The sequence below is a fragment of the Belonocnema kinseyi genome, chromosome 2 (genome assembly GCF_010883055.1).
Source record: "Belonocnema kinseyi isolate 2016_QV_RU_SX_M_011 chromosome 2, B_treatae_v1, whole genome shotgun sequence".
In the NCBI taxonomy this organism is placed as follows: domain Eukaryota; kingdom Metazoa; phylum Arthropoda; class Insecta; order Hymenoptera; family Cynipidae; genus Belonocnema; species Belonocnema kinseyi.
Window position 1 is genome coordinate 125,022,785 of NC_046658.1, and position 20,939 is coordinate 125,043,723.

Genomic DNA, 20,939 nt, shown 5'->3' on the forward strand with positions numbered 1-20,939 from the left:
ATAAAAAAAAATACGTGTCTCTTATTTTTCGATGTACTACAACATATTGCAGTTTCATCAAAATCGGTGAGGGACACCTGGGATAGTTTCCTTGTAAGTCAGGTAAATTTTCATAAAATGTGGCTTCAAGATGTGTTTTTCCCTACCGTAGGAGAGAATTAGTAATTAGGTGTAATTGTTAGATTCATAGAGTTGCCAGTGTGACACAACCGGACAAACAACAATACCAGAAAGTAAACCCCTTTTACTAAAAATAATTTCAAAAGACACAACTGGGAGAATTCAGCCCTTGGATGTGTTTGGCTTCAGAATTTAGAAGAAAAAAAAACTTTATGAAACCACAAATAAATTCAAAAGATCTCTTCTAAATTATTCAAAATAACGACTAACCTTGAAGACCGTTTTTTAATGTAATTCATACTCAAGGCGACAAACAAAAATTACTTTTCAACATTCAATCTTTTCTTTCCCGTAATAAATCTGACCTTTTGTTTCTAAATATTTCACAGATTGATATACCGTCAAGAGTCGTTAACATTCTTAGATTGGGTGAATGATTTAACAACAAGTTTGGGGGAAAAGTGTCTTCAAATATTAGAAGTTGTGAAAGATGTTGAAAAACAGTATGCATAAAATTATAAGTAATTAATTACACGAATTCAGGTGTAAATTCTCGGGATTATCTAATGATTTTGTCACTAACAGTTTTTTACTTTCAATTAACAGTAAACCAAGAACTAAATAAAGAATAAAAATTAATTAACGAGGTCCTAAGAAAATAACCTAGATCTCCGCATAACAAAATCTGGTGATGGCCCTATTAAAAATCTAAAAAAATTGAAATTTCAGGATTTTAAATAAATTTGGATTAAAGGATAATCTTGGAAATGTTGAAAAATGCGATATTGACACTGTAAACAAATAATTTCCTTATCCTATGGTTTAATTAAAGCTTATAACAATAATTACCAATTAAGACCCGTGATATCAACAGTAGGTTTTCCATCTAGGAAATGAGAAAAGTTGCTTAGCAACATTATTCAAAATCAATAACTATTTTGAAAAATTCAGTGAAAAATACTGCAGCTTTCCTAGAAATCATTGAAGGAATCACGATTCCATAAGATCATATTAGAACTGAGTGATTTTAGATTTTAATTAGATTCAAACATTTTTAAAGAATTGAGGATAAATTAACAATAGTTTAGCGAAAGTTTTAAATGAATTCAACTACATTATAGGAAATATTAGAAAATCTCTTTAAATCTTTGAAACCCTTCGAAATCTCTCACGCTTTATGATTAAATTGATGACATCGATTACAATTTTATAAAATCCTGTGAAATTTCCTGAAATCACGAAAAATGTATTAAAGCACTTTGAGGGCTTTTAAAATATCCTAATATTACTGAAATCTTCGGAAAGCTTATGAAATCCTTCGAAATCTTTCAAAATTTCTTGTGAAATCATTGTGTATCTTCCAGAATTCGAAGAAATTCGTTACCATCGCATGCAACCTTTTATCCTTAAAATTCTTAAAATCTCTTAAAAATGTCTTTTCTTGGAATATTTAAAAATTATTTAAAATCTTTTAAGTCCTTTGTAATGTTTTAAAGTCACTTGTAATTTATTAAGCTCTTAAAAATGCTTTGAACTCTTGTAAAATACCATAAAATGTTTCCCAAACTTTGAATTACATTAAATTACAGAAATCAAATGAAAAATTCTTTGTGTCTTTCAAAATACCTCACAATATTTAAAATAATTTGAACTGAATTGAAATTTTTTATATCACTCGCAAATTCTACAGAATATTTAAAAAATGCTATAAAATATTTCAAATCCTTTTACACCACTTTAAAATATTGCAATCAATTAAAAATACCTTAAGATATTCAATTTTTTTAGCATATTTTAGAATTCTTGGACATTTTTATAAGCTCTTCAAAATCCATTGAAATTATTCAAAACACCTTCAAATATTTCCAAACCCTTGAATTTCTTTAAAATAATTGAAATAAATGTTTAAAATCCCTGAAAACTTTGAAATTTCTCAAAAATATTGCAAGTCCTTGAAAATATTGAAAAATCACTTAAAACTTTTATAAGTTTCCGAAAATGCCTTGAAATCATTCAAAATGATCAAACATATTTCAAATTTTCTGAAATCAGTCAAAAATGGCTTGAAATCTGTTATAATAGAATCTGTTACAGCTTTTGAAAATGAGAAAAAATGTTTAATTCAAAAGATATTTTAAAACCTTTAAAATACACCCAAGTTATTGAAATAATAGAATAATACCTTGGAATCTTCTGAAATTTTCCTAAATATTTCATTAAAGTATATATTCATTTGAAACATTTTAAAATCACTTGTACCTGTTTAACACTTTTGAAAATGCCGTGGAATCTTTTAAAATACTCTAAAATACTTTAAATTCCCTAAATTACTATTTAATTATTGAAATCTTTTAGAACACCTTAAAATATTTCAAATTATTTCAAATATTTTTAAATTTCTTGAGATTTTTGGAAGCTTTTGAAAGTTCTATGGAATTTAAATAATACCCTATAATGTTTCAGATTATTTAAATTCCTTTCAAATGATTGAAATCAACTGAAAATTCTTTGGAATAGCTTAAAAAATGTAAACACTTTTAAAAATGCCCTGGAATCTTCCACAATATTTTGAAATATTTAAAATTCTCTGAAATCAAATCAATTACTGAAATCACTTGAAAATATTTTTAAATGATCTAAAACATTTTAAATCCACTGAAATCCCATGAAATTACCGAAGTCAATTGAAAGTTTCTTAAAATCTTTCAAAATACCTGAAAATGTTTCAAGTTATTTGAAATCATTTAAAAAGACTTGCAAGTTTTTAAAGCTTTTGAAAAGGCTTGGGAAAGTGACAGACCAATTAAAAAGCGACTCGAAGAGCGGGAGTCCCTCGTTAGTTTGAATAGAGTAAATATTTATTGATCTCAAATTGGCCAGCGCTTTTCGGCACATGCGCAGTTAAAAAATTTGCTTGCAGCGCGCGCAACGTTACAAGGCCGGGGCAGCCAGTGAACGTCGCTTGACAAAAATAACCGAAAAGTCGCGGGAGAGGTAAGAGCCCCTACAGCCTTCAAATTATCGAACGCGTACGTTTAAAAATCGTTTAAATAGGCGAGCTTTCACTGTACAAGAATATGTAAAGATATTTCGTCTGAGTGACCAACGAGAACTATGCTATAGAAAAATTGTAGAGATATTTTAATAAATAAATAAATAAATAAATATATATATGTATATATAGTTTAAATATTTTTTGTAGAGCGCAAAGTACACTCTAGGGGATTAGCATGACAGTTTTTCGAACTTGTTCAATTTCCAATTGAAGCGAGTTGAATAATCAATTAAAGTTAACAAAATTAATTGTTTAAACAATTTATTAGTATTCTTAATAATATTTCATTTGAATAATGCTAGAAAGTTGCAATTTTTTGTTTGAAATTCACAACTATTTGTCTACTTTTCACTTAGGGTGAGTTAAACGATAATTGAATTTATCAAGAATCATTATTTAAACAAAATTATCATTGTTTATTGTTCATCTTCTTCTTTATTAATTTCCGATAGTTGCGGTGTCTTCTGAAATGTTTAACTTTTTATTCGCTTTATATTTTGTAAAGTAATAAATAATTCGAGTTAACAAAAATTATTATTGAAACAATTGATTATTATTTCTTAGAGTAGTGCCAGAAAGTTGCTTTTTTCTGAAATCTTTAGTTTTTCTTTGAGTTTTTAGTTATGAACAAATTATAAATGAACCTGAACAAGAATCATTTTTAAATTAGTATTGTTCTTTTTTTAAGTGAATTATTTTTACTCTTTTCCCCATGTTTAAAAAAAGTTAATTAAAAAAAAATTATGTGATCTTGAAAGTACAACCAAGTTGATCATAGACCTTAAATTTATATCTACAATTGTAATGAATGATAACCATAAAATAGAAATATTTGCTAGTAATTTTCCATTTAAAATGTATCCCTTTTTTCCTTTATTACATAACTGTCTCTAAGGAGTCGATTACAATGTTTATTGTAGAAACATACTTCTTCCATTTAAAGTCTTTTTGTGCAATTATCTTACACAAATTCAATTCTTTTACTTTGCGTTTTTAAAAAAACTGATCATTGGAAGCATAATTTGTTAAAGGCCTTTTGTGAAAGTTTTTTACATAAATTGCCTTCCGACTGCAATTTTACAAAAATTTCCTTTCAAACAAATTTACTAAATAGAGACACAAACAAATATTATTTTAATTGTAGTTTATGTATTAATTTGTTGATCAAATTCAAAACTTGCTTTCACAATCAACAGAAGAACCGACTTCCTAAAATATAATTAAACTGCCTTCGGTATCGTAAACATTGATAGAAAAACTCATACGAGTAAATAATATTGATAAATATGAAGTTTTCGATAAGATTTTCTCCTTCCTGTTTTCGGGTCAATATGCGTTTAATCTTCTGACGAAGAAGATAATGTTTTTTCCCTTAATGGCCTCAATTCTCAAGTATGCAACTGATTTCATGATTAAATTTTAGGATACCTTGATAATGGGGTTTTTATACAAAAAGTGTGTTGCACTGTTGCAGACGATACTAGTTGTGATAGTGTTCTGGTCAACTACTAATATTCTATTTCGTGTTTCAGCTGAATTCTAAATAGTAATTCTAATAATTATAATTAATTCTTATTCTAATTGCTTTTCTATTTGCTCTCTCTGTGTGACATTAATTTTTCGTATTCGGTTGATTAAATATTAATATTTACTCAGTGTGTATCAAATAATTATTTGAAAATAGAGCTTAGTACAGCAGAAATGAGCTTTACATTGAAAATTATAAAAGTACATTTTTTATTTATCGACGTGAAATGAATTTACAATGTCCAATTTTATGTTGTAGAAAAAATGAAGATTATTTTAGCGATTTTATCACTTGCCTTCATAATTGGACATGCTAAGGGAACCAAGATTGAAGACTTCCCTGTAAATGGTGAGAAATAGAGAAATACTTTTAAATTTACGAAATGTATTGTTTACTTCAATTTTTTTATTTTGTTTTAAGGTAATTTGGATTTGAAAAATTGCGTTAATTATATTTGTTCAGATCTAAGATTTTAAACAATCCGATTTTTTTATGAATCATTGTTGATCAAGATTCATGGTATATCTTAAAAAGTGCATAATGTTCAGTTATCACAAAATTTATTTTTCTTCGCGGTGGATGAACAGACCACAGTCATAATAAAACTTTAAGGTTGATAGTGGCAGTACGACCAATTTATCAGTTAATCATTTTGTTAATGATCAGTAAATTAACCAATGAGATTTCTGGAAATCCCAAAAAATAAAATTATTCAAACTGTAGAATTGTCAAAAAAGAACATGTTTGGAATAGCAAATTGCTGAAATTAAAAAATTTCCCAAATAATAAATTTCCAGAACAGTTTATAATCTTACCAAAAATTTGCTAAGATTATAAACTGTTCTGGAATTTTATTATTTGGAAAATTTTCAAGTCGGGATTTTTAAATTTCAGCAATTTTCTATTCCAAACATTTTCTTTTTTGAAAATTCCGACAAAGGAAATGGCCAAAAAATAAAATATTCTAAATTAAAAATTTATAAAACTAAAAAATTTCCGACAATATAAAAATTCCAAATAATGAAATCTCCGAAAAGTTATAATATTACCGAATTTTAAATTCAGGAAATAGAAAATTGCCGAATGATAAAATATTCGACTCGGTAGAAATCCCGAATTTGAACTGTTGAAAAACTGTTTGTTAAACAATATTAATTATTTAATAAATATACAATAAGTGAATAATCTAATAAAGAATTTTTTTGAATATGTCCCGTGTATTTTCTTAAATTATTGTATGAGTTTAAAATAAAAGTTGTTAGAGTATAATTAAAGTGTCATTTTTGTCGAATCGTTGATATTTTAAATTTAAACAATACTTTTAAAAAAAGTTTAAAACACAGATCAAAATATTTCATTCATTAATTTTTAATAAATTAATATAACGACTAAAAAATCCCAAATAATAACATTTCTTGCACTTTAAAACTCCCACATAATAACATTCCCGAATAATTAAATTCCAAAAAATTCATTATATTACCCAATTGTAAAAATTAAAAAATCCGAAAAAAGCCGGAAAAGAAAATATTCGAAATTAAAAATTCTTGAAAAAAAAAATTTCCGACAGTATACAAATACCAAATTTAAAACTTTCTTCATAATATTTTATTATGAGGAAAGTTTTAACACATAATTTCCTAATTGAACAAAATTAAAAATCTCCTTTTTAATCACTATTATTTATTTATTAAATATACAATAATGGAATATTTTTAAGAATTTTTTTATTTAGTGTATTTTTTATATTATTGTTTGTGTTTAAAATAACAATAATAAGAAAAGAACTTTTTGATGAAAACTTTTTTTTGAGAACGTGCACAGTATTTTTGTTGATTCATTGTTTTAAAAAAAAAAGTTTTAATCAAATAATGTTTTTTAAAATAAATAAATCGGGCGGCTAAAAATTCCTTACACTTTAAAATTTGAAAATTATCGAACAGTTTATAATATTGCCGAATTATAAAATTCTCAAATTCAAACAATTGAAAAATTGCCTTTTAATGAATATTAATTATTTACTTCAAATACGATAATCGAATAATTTTATCAAAGAAACGTTTTTTACTGTTGAAAGTTTGCAAGGATTATTTTGTGAATTAAACATTTTTCTAACAAGCTTTGAAGGATTCAATGCAGCACACATTTATTTTGAAGTCATATTTAAAAAAATTATAAATTCGATTTTTGATAACGTTCTTTGTCTTTTTTATTTTAATACTGTGCACATTTAAAAAAAAATTAATCAGAAATACATATTTTTTCATTATTGTTATTTTAAATTCAAAAAATAATTTTTAAAAACTTTTTAAAAAATGTATTCTTTTATTACATTTTCAATAAATAAATAATATTGCTAAAAAATAAACTGTTTAATGTTTACAATCGTGAATTGTTTACTTTGGAGAACTTATAATTTAGTAATTTTCTGTCAGAAACTTTCAAATTCGATAATATTATAAACAGTCAGGAATATTAATATTCTGGAATTTTCCAAATCGGAATTTTTGTATATTGGCAATTTTAAAGCATCGGAAATCTTATTTTTTGGGAGATTTGCAGTCATATAAAATAAATAATATTCATACAATGTTTTTTATGGTTTTTTTATATAATAATATACCTAGTGCCAGAAATTTTACAGCTTCGTATTTTTATATTTCGGTAATTTTTTGTGGGCAATTATCTGTTTTTTGGAATTTTGTATTGTCGGTCATTTTATAATTTTGGGATTTTTCTATTTTAAATATATTCTCTCTCCGGAAATTTAACAATATCTGGAATTCTATTTTTCATCATTTTTTAATCGAAAATTTATGACAGAAAATTGCTGAATTATAAAATATCCAAACTACAAAATTCACAAAATTAAGCGATTAATTTTTTTTGTATAAATACTAATAATTTTTCCAAAATGCAAGAATAAAATATTTAAACAATAGTTTTAAAAAACCTCATAAAGAATTTTTTGTTCCAAGTATTTTATTATTACATTTTTAATAAATGATTAATATTAAATAAATAACAAATTTATCATCATTTAAATGTAGGGGTTTTATAATTCGGGAATTTATTAGAATCGGTCATTTGTACAATGTCGAATGTTTTATTATTCGCCAATGTTCCATCAAATTATTAAATTCCGAAACTTATTTAGATTGCCAAATTTAAAAGTTTACAAAATAGGAAACTGCCAAAAGAAAATTGCTGAATTTAAAAATATCTAACACTGTAAAATTCCCAAAACTAGAAAATTGTGCGAATTACAAATGTTTCGAATCAGAAAAATTAAAACTTGTTTTTTGATCAATATTATTTGCTTATTAAAAAAACATAAATGAAATATTTTTATGATTTACATATTTTATAAATTTTTCATGTATTGAAAAAAATTGTTGTTTGCATTTACAATAACGACGATTAGAAAAAATACGGTGCTCATTTTCAGCAATAAATTTTCATTGAAAGGTATTTTTCATATTATTGCTATTTTTAATTTAAACAATAATTTATGTTAAATACATTGAATTTTTTAGAAAATGTGTTTTTCAAATTATTCCATTATTTTATTTTTAACAAATGAATAATACATTTCTTTAAACTATTTTTTTAATTGTTTAAATTCGGGAATTTCCTAGAGTGTCGGAAATGTCAAAGTGTCGGATATTTTATAATTTAGCAATTTTTTGTCGGTAATTTTCTATTCCTGGAATTTTGAAATTCGGTAATATTATAAATCGCTGGGAATTTTATTAGTCGCGAATTTTCCGATTATGGATTTTTATATTGTCAAAAAATTTTATTTCCAGAACTTTTTACAGAGAATAATTTCTTTTTCTGGAATTTTTTTTAGGAGTTTTTTATTTGTCCCTTTTCAGTGGTCCCAAACCAATTATTGATTGGAACTTTTTGCATGGTATTAAACAATAGATTTTTCGAAATATGCCTATAATTTGTATAGTATTTAAATTATAAAAAAGTGACATAGTACATTATAAAAAAAAGAAAACTAAATTTTGAAAAAACTATTTTGGTACAACAATTTTTTTTCAGCTCCCAATGTTGACGCAGATAGAAATAAGGGTAATAAATTCAAAGAAGTCATTGAAAATTTTAAAGACATTTTGAGAAATGGAAATGAAACTTTTGGAATTCCTGCCATGGACCCTTACAAATCAGATCCACTAAAACTATCCTATAAATCGGATAAATTTAGGTATTTAAAACTTTTATATTTTTTTTATTAGAAAATAACTTTCAGGCATTTATTTATGAAAAATTTAATAATTGAGCTTGAAGATTTTTGGGTATTTATTGTTTTTGCTATATAAAGATATAGATCTTCTTGTCTTTTTTAGCGACTTTATAAATGAAATAATTGTTATTAATGATCGAATTATTTTTTTAGAGGAAAATTAAATATTGAGAGCGTCGATGTTTTCGGTACCTCGAATTATGTAGTGAATAAAGCTGCCTTCAAAATGGTTGGTTTAAAAATGTGTTTGGGTCTTCGTTGGAACAAATTAAGAGGAGATATTAACGCTTATAATTTCAATGGCATATTGTTCAATTTAACTGATGTCTATGGAAAAGGAAACGCAGAGTAATATTTTTGTTGTATTTTACATTTATATTCACATGATTTATATTTTGAAAATTATTATACAAAAATCGTGAAAAACAAATCAATAAACCTAATTATTATTAATAATTATACAATAAATTTTTCAGATTTACAATTAGAGATTTCGATGTATTTACCAGTGTTTTTTTGAAAATAAATCCAGCAACCAAAAAATTGGCCATAAAACACATAGACACCCAATTCTCGCTGGGAAGTTTCCAGGTTTGTCTTTGATTCATAGTCAAGTTTAGGAAAACTGTTTATTTTAAACAATTTATTTATCGAACATAATTGTATTTTAGATGAAATTATTTTTCGAAAAATGTTCACCTTGTTTTTATAAATTGAATCAAATTTATTTTCTAGTTTTATTCTGAGGGCATCTATAATGATCGAGACATATCACAAGTCGTCAGTGCTATTATTTCTGATATGGCACCCAAATTTATTCAAATGTACCAAAAGGAATTGACAGATGTCGTAAAAGAAATTTTAACGGATTTTGGAAATGAATTTCTTAGTAGGAAAACTCTTAAGGATCTTCTAGATCTTATATCATAATTATAAAATGTAAAATACAAGAATTTTTTGGTCTTTTACGAATATGTACCCAAAATTGACAAAGAAAAATGTTTTCTGAATAACAATCGTGAAGCATTTATAGGTAATAATAAAATTCTTATTGATAAGTTATGAAAAAGTAAATAAGTGCATAATCATAAATGTTAATAAATAAATGAATTTTTAATGAAAAAAAACTGATTTTATTTCTTTCCTGTGATTGACTTTTGGTTGTGAACTATAGATTGGTACAAAAACTCGACTTTAGGTTTTTGTTGATCGATTTGCCCAATTTTATTCGTTTTCTGGATAAATAAATTCCGTATTTTTCTCAAATCTGTCAACACGTTGGAAATTAACATGGTACTTTTAATGGCACAAGTTCAGTTTTCAAAAAAATTGAAAAAGAAGTACTTCTCAGTGGACACAGAACTATGAAAATCTTAGGTACGTCCTTGGGACGTTCCTAGGACGTCGTATATCAGGCCAATCAACATCTCTCAGACGTTCAATGTCCTAAAGATGATCTAAAGACGTCTTGAAGACATGGACGTTCTCAGGACATCTTTTGTACTGACATTAGACGTTTTAACAGCATCCCTAGGATGACCAAAAGACATGTTATAAAAGACATCTTAGGAATGTCCCAAACACGTCTCTAGGACGTCCTTAATTTTTTTGCCCACTGGGTTGTTATAACCTTTTTCTAATCTAAAGTTTATTCACTCCTTAAGAAATCTTCAAGAAACGATTTTCAACTAATAACTTTTAATATATATAATAGCGGTTCTTAGGCGTTTCAACGGGATTAATTTTCAGTCCGTGTATTACAAATGATAACTTTTCTCCCACAATTATGAATTTTTTATTTTCGCCACATAATCTAAAGGGCTAAAGAGAATCCCTCAAAGAGTGGTATTTCGAAAACCGATATTGTAGTTGTTGTTTCTGAATTATTTGGAAATATTGTGAATTTTATGCGCCTGGAAAAGAGCAGACCATGGGTACACTTTCGATGGCGGTCATCTCTTTCCCAGGCGCATCAAATGCATCATATTTTCAATTAATTAAGTAAAAAGAAGCCCATTTTTCGAAAAATCCCTCTTTGAGAGTTTTTATTTAGCCCTTTAGATTTTGTGGTTAAAATATGACATGAAACAATTCACAATTGTAGGAGAAAAGTTGTTATTTGTAATGTATTGACTTAAAATCAAGCCCTAGGAAGCGCCTTAAGAAGGGGAGGTCCTAAGCGTGCTAGAGAAGAAGGAAGTAGGAAAGGAACGTAAATATGGGCCGCTGGGAAGGCGATAAATAAAGAGAATTGAGAGAAAAAATGATAAAGGAGAATCTAAGATGTACAGAAGGGGAAGGAGTAGACGATATAGTAGAAAGAATGGAAGGGATGATTAAGAAGATGAGGGAAGAGATAAGACCAGAAGGAGAGGGGCGATTGGTGGGACAAGGATAGCAGGACGAGGAATGTAAGGAGAGCAAAGAAAAAATGAAGAAGAGTGTAAGAAAATGTAATAAAGAAGATACGTAAGAGAGAAAAGGAAATACTATTAAATAAAACGAGGTTATGAGAGAATATTGAACGAAAAAAGGCAGAAGGAGAAGGAAAGGCACATGGAGGAGGTAGAGAAAGCAGTAAAGGATAGGCGGATGGGAGGTGATGAATAAAGTAAGAGGAAAAAGAAAAGACATTAATTAGAAAATAAGGTGATAAAAATGAGTGAGTGGACAGAGTATTTCAAAGGACTGTTGGGGGTGATGAACAAACGATAAGGAGGACTTTATAAAGGTGTTAGAGGAAGAAGGGAATGACATGGGCAGAGAAGAAGTGAGAGGGTCAATAGAAAGCATTAAAATAAATATCAAAGGAAGAAGATGGCATAGAGACTGAAGCGCTTAAGTACGGTTGGGAAGGAGTCAGAGAAGAGATGTGGAAAATCTGTAACAAAGCACGGAAAGGTGCAGGATGGCCTGGAGAATGAAGAACGTAAACATTGATACCGCCAATAAAAAAAAATTATAAGTTAGAAACGTAGAAGAATACAGAGGAGTTACATTTATGTTGGTAGGCTATAAAATCTATGCAAAAGTTTTTAGGAAGAAGGTTAGAAACACAGGTAGAAGAAAAAGGACTGTAGGAAGGATAAGGGAACAAGAGATAATATTTAAGTGTAAAACTACCTAGTTAATATAATAGAGAGGAAAAAAGGGAATATAGTAAGAAAAAAAAGATTGTGGACTTCAACGCAACGTTCGACTCAATGATCTAAAGTGTGCTGTGGCAAGCTGAGGAAGAGAGGGGGGGGGGGTAGATAAAGAACTTATTGAAAGAATAAAAGAAATCTTTGTGGAGACAAGATCCAAAGTGAGGATAGGGAGAAATAAAAGTACAAATAATAAATTATAATAAGTACAAAATAGGGATTAACTTGATGATAAGAGTATTTGAGGAATACGTGCGAGGAAAAGATTTACCGGTGAATGTTAGTAAGACCAGGATAATAAGCTTCAGGAATAAAAGATGTAGATTGCAAATGGAAGATTAACGGAGAAATGGTAGGTAGTAGACGAGTTCTGTTACTTGGGGTTATGGTTTGAAGCAGATGGGGGCAACGAACTATAAGTGAGGAAAAGGATAGAGTGTGCGAGTAAAACAATGGGCCAAATTTTGGGGCATAGCAAAGAGAAGATTCCAAGATGACTAGAGGATGCGAGTATGGATGTCTGATGTGTTAGTATGAACTATCTTGTGTAGTGGAGTGGAGATTTGGGGATGGAAGGAGCATAAGAAAGAGGTAAGCCTTCACAAAAAATTCTTGAGGTATCCACGTTGAAAGAAGAACTAGGAAGCGAGAAATTGATATAGTCAGGTAACTTAAGAGAGCCTGAAAGTTTGCAAAGAAGTTAAAGATAGAAGAGGGGAGAGGGAGCAAAATTGCGCAAGCATGCCTAACTGAGGTCCGGAATAGAGAGAGGAGAGACAATATCCAGGAATCCATGAAGAGAATATAGACTGGTAGGAGATAGGATTGGAAAAGGCGGTTAGATAGGGAGACGAAAGATGGAGAAAAATTATGGATCAAAATATAACAAATGGTATATCAGGTGGCTAAGTTCGTGGGGGAACCAGAGTCCCTGTGAAAGTTCCAAAGGGAGAGTAAGTAGAATAGGATGGTGCGATTCAGAATGGGAGAGAGAGTAGTGTGTACTAAAGAGGAAGAGTAAGGCAGTAATGTAACCTATTGTGTGATAGGAATAAAGGAATTCTGAAGGGAGTGGGAAGGGAGTGGAATGGATGAAGAGACTGGAAGAAAAGAGGAAAAATAACAGGTGCGAAGCTATATAAGGCCAAAAGAAAAAAAATTAAATCAGAGAAGTAAATTCTTTTCATAAGAAAGGTCGAGAAAATTCTAATTTTTTCGAATTTCTTACGTACATTACCTCACTTAATATGCAGTATTCTCTTATCTCACAACTTATAACCCAGTTTTATTTTAAAAATAATAATTTTTTAAATCATTCTTTTCAGCTACATTTCGGAGTTATTTTTCAGATATTCGTATGAGATTCGAAAACAACTGGAATTTTATCTATTTTTCATATGAAAAGGAGTAAGTGATAATAGTTGTTTAAATCATTGCAAAATTTATTTCACAAAAAATATTACTCTGAAAGTTCATTAGGTGCATCATTAGTTCAAGAAAATAATAACTTTTCACAATTTACAGGCGAAAAAAATTGTTTGAACATATGATAATTATTCAAATAATTAGAAAATACCCTAAAAATATTACTCTAAGATTCGTTCATTTTGTCTTCCAGAAAATACAAGATTTTAATGATTTGGAGGAAAGTTTTTTGACAAAATATTTTAAACAAAAAATATTACTTTTGACATTCATCAAGTACATAATTTGTCCAGGAAAATAGAAATTTGTCACGACTTACAGAAAAAAATATTGTTGAAACAAATAATGATGGTTTATTTTATACAATTAAAAATTATTAAAAATATACTTGGAAATTTGTCGGTTATCGAATGAAAATAATATATGTTAAAATTCTTTTTTAAATCATTTTTTAGTATAAATTCTACATAAAACTGTTATTTTACATTTTTTGGGGCATTTTCCGGGCAAAATATAACGGGGGTGGGCGGTTTTTAATTAAAAGTTATCAGGTGTAAATTATTGCTTCGAAATTACTTAAGAAGTGACTAAATATTAATTTACAAAAAGTTAATAACAATTACTTATTCTTCCACTTTTTCAAACTTGGATTTTTCATTAAAAATTCCATGTTGAATTGAAAGTCAAATTTTTGGGACAACCTTTCATTTTGTGTAAAATATTTTGTCAATAAAAAATGTAAAAAAATATGACTTTCCAATGTATTAAACTTTATGTATATGTGAACAATCAAATTACATTAGGAAATAATAGTATCTGATATACAGACTTTTATATAGCTTTTTCTGGGATTAAAAATTTGTTGGTCAAAATTAAACCCAGCGCAATGGTCATAAAGATAAAAAAAATAGGTTTTTATAATTTTGCGTCTAATCGTAAATTTCAAACGATATTGTAAAAAGTTTTTAAGAATAGTTTAAGATCTAGACAAAATTATACCTTTTCTGTTGTTAGACTTTTTTCGGCTAATTATACGTTTTGAAGAAAAATTAAAAAATGGTTTGTATTTCGAGTTTCACGTGTTTCCTCAATATTATTTATTCAAAAAGGACTCAAGAAAATATAGCAGCAATCTTTTGAAAATTATAGTTTTATATATTACACCATATTTTCTTTAGTTTTTTACCTAAATAATAATTTAAAAAATAGGTAAAACTCGAAATTCAATCCATTTTTTATTTAACTGTTAATTTTTCATCAAAATGGGTTTCACCGCCTGTATTCGAAATTTAGATGAAAAATGAGAAAAATTGATTTTTCTTAATGGTATTATCTCGATCTAAAAAAATTATATTTTCCAAACGTCGGATAATGAACCTATAGGAGGTAACAATTAATTAGAAGCACAAACATATGTAAGATAATTAATTCAAATTTTAATTTATCAAGGCAGATTATGTTATATATCAATATATATCAAATCTAATTTTATTCATGAATAAAATTTGTGATTTCTTGCAAAGGTGTTGCATTTTTTCATTTTTGTTCCTTACGTTGATATTTTTTTAACAAAACATTTCCCCTTTTTGTTATAAAATCTTCTTTTTTCGAAAAAAACTTGCACTATTTTTCCTAGAATTGAACTCGTGAATTACTGTAATCCTTGAAAAAGTTATAATTTCTTCAAATTTAAAATATCTTATAGATATCTGAAAGATTCTTTAAAATTTCATAATTTATAATTTTGAATTTATAGTTGTAGTAATAAAATAATTAATTTTCTTCAATTATTTGTTTATATAGCTTTAAAACTTAATTTCTAATAATATTCTTGAATCATTTTGCTATCTACATTTTATCTGAAAGATCTATTATTTCTATTTCTTAAGATATTGAGTATTGATATTATGAACTAAATGGAAATTTTAATTATTTTCAAATGTGCGATTAAAATCTAGACATCGATAACGGCAGCCTAATATAAAAAGTTGATAAGCTGTGAATGCCATTAATTTTAAGTCATCTTCGCAGGTGCCTTAATCAATAAAAAGTGAGTATTTTAATTAACTTCAATTTTTTAAAATAATTTATCAATTAGCAGTTAATACTTTAGTATATTTAGATTTATGATTAGTACTTTTCAATCCGAACACAATTATTAAATTCTGATAATCATTGTACAAATAAATAATTATATTTTCTTTTCTTTTTTAGAGAAAATGAAATTCTTCATAGTACTTCTTCTGACTTTTGCTTTCGCTAAGGCAGATGTCCCAATAAAAGGTAAAAATAGTCTATATTTTGAAAAGATTGTATAAGGATGTTTTGCTTCTAAATTGTTTGTCATCAAAAAATAATATTCTGTTATATTTTTTATTAGCACATTTTATTTATTTGAAAATATAGTATCTAATTTTTTCGCTCCTTAATACAGTACGTTTATTGGTTATTCAATTGGGGTTTAATTTGTTTTTATTTTAATTAAATTTTTTTATAAGATAATATTTTTAATTTTAAATCAACGAAAATAATTGTCAAATTGTAATTTATTTAAGATCTATTTTTTTAACATTCTTTATACATATAATATATTTTTTTATAAATTATAGTTTTCGGCAATGTTGCTACTAAAGGGATAAATGAAAAATTGTTGGAGCGCATCGAGAGTTTGAGAGAAATTTTGAGAAATGGAAATGCGTCTTTGGGATTACCTGTCATGGATCCACTTGTGATGAAAGATCAAAAAGTATCACTAGACTCGAAATTATTCAGGTATTAGAACTATTAATTATGATAATTATTGAACTTTTAATTGATTGTTAAGAATAATTAATCATCTTTTAGTGCACAAGAAAAAATAATTAGAAACAGAATTTTAATATCAGGAATCACAACGGTTCAGTTCAATTGTAAATAAAAAAGGAGAATTTATTTATTATAACAACTATTTATGTTATACGGATATCACGTAAATATTCAACGAAATTTTTGTCTTTAATTTTTTTTTTTTGACTGAAGAATCTTTTTTGATTGTAACATTAACTATTTAGTTGCAAATTTGTCTTTTTGGCTTGAAATATCCACTATTACATTTTTCGTGCAAATTTCATCTTTTATGGTTACAAATTTTATTTATTGTTTGGAAATTTGATTATTTTGAGGAAAAATTAACACCTTTGATTTACATTAATAATTTTTGTTTAAAATTCAACTGTTTGTGTGAAAAATCATATTTTTGGCTTTAAAATTTTTTTTTCTAGGGGATTCATAATTTTAATGGAAAATTCACCTCTTTGAATAAAAATGTAATTATTTTGTTGAAAATTCATTTTTTTGGGAAAAAAGTTATATTTTTCGGTTAAAAGTGTATTTATTTGGTTGAAAATTTAATTATTATCTTGAATACGACCTATTTTACAGAAAAGTTATATTTTCGGTTTGAAAATCTTATTTATTTGTTGAAAATTACATTATTTTGTTAAGAAATTAATAATTTCGTTAAAAATTCATCCTGTTTGGTTTAAAAATTAATTTTTTGTTGTTGAAGATTCATAATTTTAATTTAAAATCCATCTTTTTTATTGAAAATGTAATTATTTTGTTAAAATTCGTCCGTTTGGTCTCAAAATTAGATTATTTAGTTAAAATTTTATTTTTTGGGTGAAAGTTTAATTATTTTCTGGAAAATTCAACAATTTTGTTAACTTCAACTTCTTTGTTAAAAAATTAACTATTTTCATAGAAAATTAAAGCAACTGGTTAAAAAGTAACTTTTTATTGAAAATTTATATTTTCGGCTTGGAAATTCATCAGTTTTGTTGAAAATACAATAATTTTATTAAGATTCACCTTTTTTTATTAAAAATCTAACTATTTTCGTATAAAATTACAATATTTGGATGGAAATGAACTTTTTTATTAAAAATCTACATTTTTAGGTTGCAAATTTAACTGCTTTTTGGAACATTTGATTTTTGGCTTGAAAATAAAATATTTAAAATTAAATATAATATAATTAAAATAAAATATTTGTTGGCTGCAATGTAAACTATTACATTAATCATTAAAAATTAATTTTTCGTGGCTGCAAATTTTATTAGTTGCTTGAAAATTTTTATAATTTTCTTTAAAAATCAATAATTCAGTAAAAAATTAATGTTTTAGTTGAAATTAAACTGTTTTGTAGAAAATTCGCTTTTTAAAGTAATTTTTTCGTTAAAGATTTACACTTCTAATTGAAAATTCATCTCTTTGGTTGAAAATGTAACTACTTTGATGAAAATACATATTTTTTGTATGAAAATGGTAGTGTTATATTGATAATTTAATTATTTTGCTGTAGTCATCTATTTTTTTTTAAATTCAACTATTTTTCTAGAAAATTCAACTGTTTAGTGGAAAACAAAATTTTTATTGAAAAATAATATTTTCGGTTTAAAAATGTCACTATTCCGGTGAATTTTTTTTTGCTTAAAAAACTATATTATTTGGTTAATGTTAGAGCAAACTTCAACTATTTCGTTAAAAATTCATCCTTTTTGGTTGAAAGTCAATTGTTTTGTCCAAATTTTTTTTTGGCTTAAAAATTTTTTTGTTTGCTTTAGAATTGATCAGTTTAGTAGAAAATTAATTTCTTTGGTTACAAATTTCATCATATCTTAGGGTTTGAAGTTTTTATTTTTTCTTGTAAATTCGTCTTTTAGCTTTCAAATTCAAAATTTTTTTTTGAAAATAAACTATTTTGTTAAAGTCACATTTAAAATTAACATCTTTTTGATTAAAATATCAAATATTACACTTTTCGATGCAAAATCATCTTTTTGTGTTAAAATATCTACTACTTGGGTAAAATTCATAATTTTAGTTGAAAATTCGTTTTTCTTTTTGTATAAAATAAATGCTCTTCGTTAAAAATTCATCTTTATGGTTGAGAATTCAAATTAAAACTTTTAAATTTAATTTAATAACCTTTAATTTTATTTCAAAGAATTTATTCCCCGATGCTGATTTTATGGACTGAATAATAAATAATAATAAAACTTCTCTTTCAACTCCTCTTGATATCTAATATCTTGAATTTCTGTTTATGATCCTTAAAAAATAAAACGAAAGCTTGTAAAAAAAGTGGAAAATTGGATCAAAAGTTTCCATTTGAGGTGTTTTGGAAGATTTTTAAAATTTAAGAGGACAAAATGGGGAAAGGAGATTCAGTAAAAAATGGGGGTGAACTGTGATCCCTATAACTAATTTTTAAATTAGTCTTTTCATTTATTATAACAAATAATATAATATAATCAATTCCATATTAAATTTAATCATTTTTTCAGTGGTGATGTGGCTCTTGATAAACTGATTGTATCTGCGTTGTCAGATTACCAAGTTCAAAAAGCAGAGTTCGCAATGGTTGGTTTAAAATTAACTTTAGGTATGCAATGGTCTGACTTAAAAGGAAAAGGTGCTTATGGCGTAAAAGGTGTTGCATTAAACTTCATCAACATCTATGGATCAGGAAATTTCAAGTAAGTATTTAATTTCGAAGTTAAAAAAAAAATTATTCACACAAGGTAAATATCGGGTAGGATTTTATTTATTGAAATAAATAAAAAAAATCTGAAAGACTTTAAAAATTGATTAATAAATGTTATGAATATTACAGATTGATGGTGAGCGATTTCTCATTCACAACTACCATTTCTTTGGGTACAAACCCCAGAAATAAAACAATGTTAATTAAAGAAATGGCTACATCAGTAGTTCTTGGAGATCTTCAAGTAGGTTACTGAAGTATAAAAAATTGATAAAAAAAAGTTTAGAAAAAAATGATTAACGTATTTAAAAAGTATTTTTTAACCACGGAATCAGTTTTTTTCTGTTCTAAAACACATGACTAAAAATGATAATTTACATTGAAATGCAATCCACATTCCAGTTTACTATCGATGGACTTTTTAATGATAAGGATTTATCTGATGTCACCAGCGCTATTGTTTCTGATTTGGCACCTGGCGTAGTTGAAAAATACCAGAAACAATTGACTGAAGCAGTGCATACTTTCGTAATGAGTGAAGCTAATAAAGTCCTCAGCACGATGACTCTCAAAGATTTATTAGCTTTAATTCAGTGATAAACTATTTTTTATATATTGTGTGAAATAAAATTCGAATATTAGAAAAAAAGTTTCTTATTTTTCCTGTATTCCAAATTACCGAAAAATTATTTTTCATCATAATTAAAAGATCATAAAAGGGTGTTTTCAGTTTTTTCTAATAAAAATCGCTATCAATCATATAATTATATTTTAATTTGAGTTAACTTTTTTTAAGGATCAAATTTAGAAGAATTATTATTTATTTTATAAATAAGAATTTTAATTGGTGGATTTTTTAAAGTAATGTCTTATTTAAAACAAAAAGTGGAAAGCATACAAATTTAGATAATTATTGAAAGATAAGAATTGATTTAGATTTCGTGTTTTATAGGTTTTAAGATATGACGCTGGAGATAAGCGTTCGTTGATCGATCGTATTTTTTGTCATATAGTCCGATTTAATATTAAAAGATAAATGTATCTTCTTCAGGGCCTTCCAGTCTATTTTTCGGGTTTTCAGTCAAAAATTCCATTTTTTATGATTAACTTTTAAGCCCTTAATTTTCTTTTTCGTATTTTAAATAAATTTTGCTCAGTAATTAAAAATTTTAAGCTACAGGAAATTATATAAAATAACTAAAAGATTAAGGTAAAATGTAGAGATTAAAATTTTTGTGAAAGAATTTTAGGCTTTGCAGCGCAAAATGATCTAAGAACAAGAAAAATAAAGTAAATTTTCAAGAAACTAGGAAAATAAATGATTTTAAATAACATTGATGTCAGAAAAAAAGACGAATTTTTAACAAAAATATTGAGTTTACTAGCCAGAAATAAAAATTTTCTTCAAAATATTTGACTTTCAACCGAAAAGATGAATTTAACAAAACAGAGTTGACTTTCAACGAAATAAAATTTTTTTCGAACTAAATTGTTAAAAAGACTAATCTTTTAGAAGACAGCTTAATTTTCAGCCAAAAAAGATGAGTTTTCAAACCGAAATGAAAATTTTTCTATCCAAAAAGAATTTTTTTACAAAACAGTTAAATTTTAAACAATTGAATCAAATTTTCAATTTGAAACAATTTATTTTCAAAACATAAAAGCTAAATTTTCAAACAAAAACGATTAGTTTTCTACGAGAAGATGAATTTTGAATCCGAAAGGACGAATTTTATATCCAAAAAAACAAATGTTCAATAAAACAATTAAATCCAACAGAATAGTTTAATTTTCAGCTAAAATAATGAACTTCTAAGAATATTGAATTTTTAACAAAATAATTCAATTTTAAACTAAATAGTAGATCTTTTAACCGAGATAGA

The 20,939-nt window shown here is 26.3% G+C and overlaps 3 protein-coding genes across 3 annotated transcripts in view; 2 read left to right on the forward strand and 1 right to left on the reverse strand.

Moving 5' to 3' along the window:
- Nucleotides 1-20,939, reverse strand: part of LOC117182975 (acetylcholinesterase-like) — a 356,413-nt gene that overhangs the window by 315,216 nt on the left and 20,258 nt on the right. The gene's annotated exons all lie outside the window — the stretch shown is intronic.
- Nucleotides 4,627-10,017, forward strand: LOC117168289. Its single transcript, XM_033353812.1, has 6 exons — nucleotides 4,627-4,721; nucleotides 4,962-5,051; nucleotides 8,757-8,919; nucleotides 9,112-9,306; nucleotides 9,435-9,549; nucleotides 9,694-10,017. Exons 2-6 carry the CDS (start codon nucleotides 4,967-4,969, stop codon nucleotides 9,886-9,888), a joined length of 753 nt encoding a protein of 250 aa, XP_033209703.1. The 5' UTR covers nucleotides 4,627-4,721; nucleotides 4,962-4,966; the 3' UTR covers nucleotides 9,889-10,017.
- Nucleotides 15,732-19,653, forward strand: LOC117182976. Its single transcript, XM_033376102.1, has 5 exons — nucleotides 15,732-15,812; nucleotides 16,139-16,301; nucleotides 18,857-19,048; nucleotides 19,186-19,300; nucleotides 19,459-19,653. Exons 1-5 carry the CDS (start codon nucleotides 15,749-15,751, stop codon nucleotides 19,651-19,653), a joined length of 729 nt encoding a protein of 242 aa, XP_033231993.1. The 5' UTR covers nucleotides 15,732-15,748.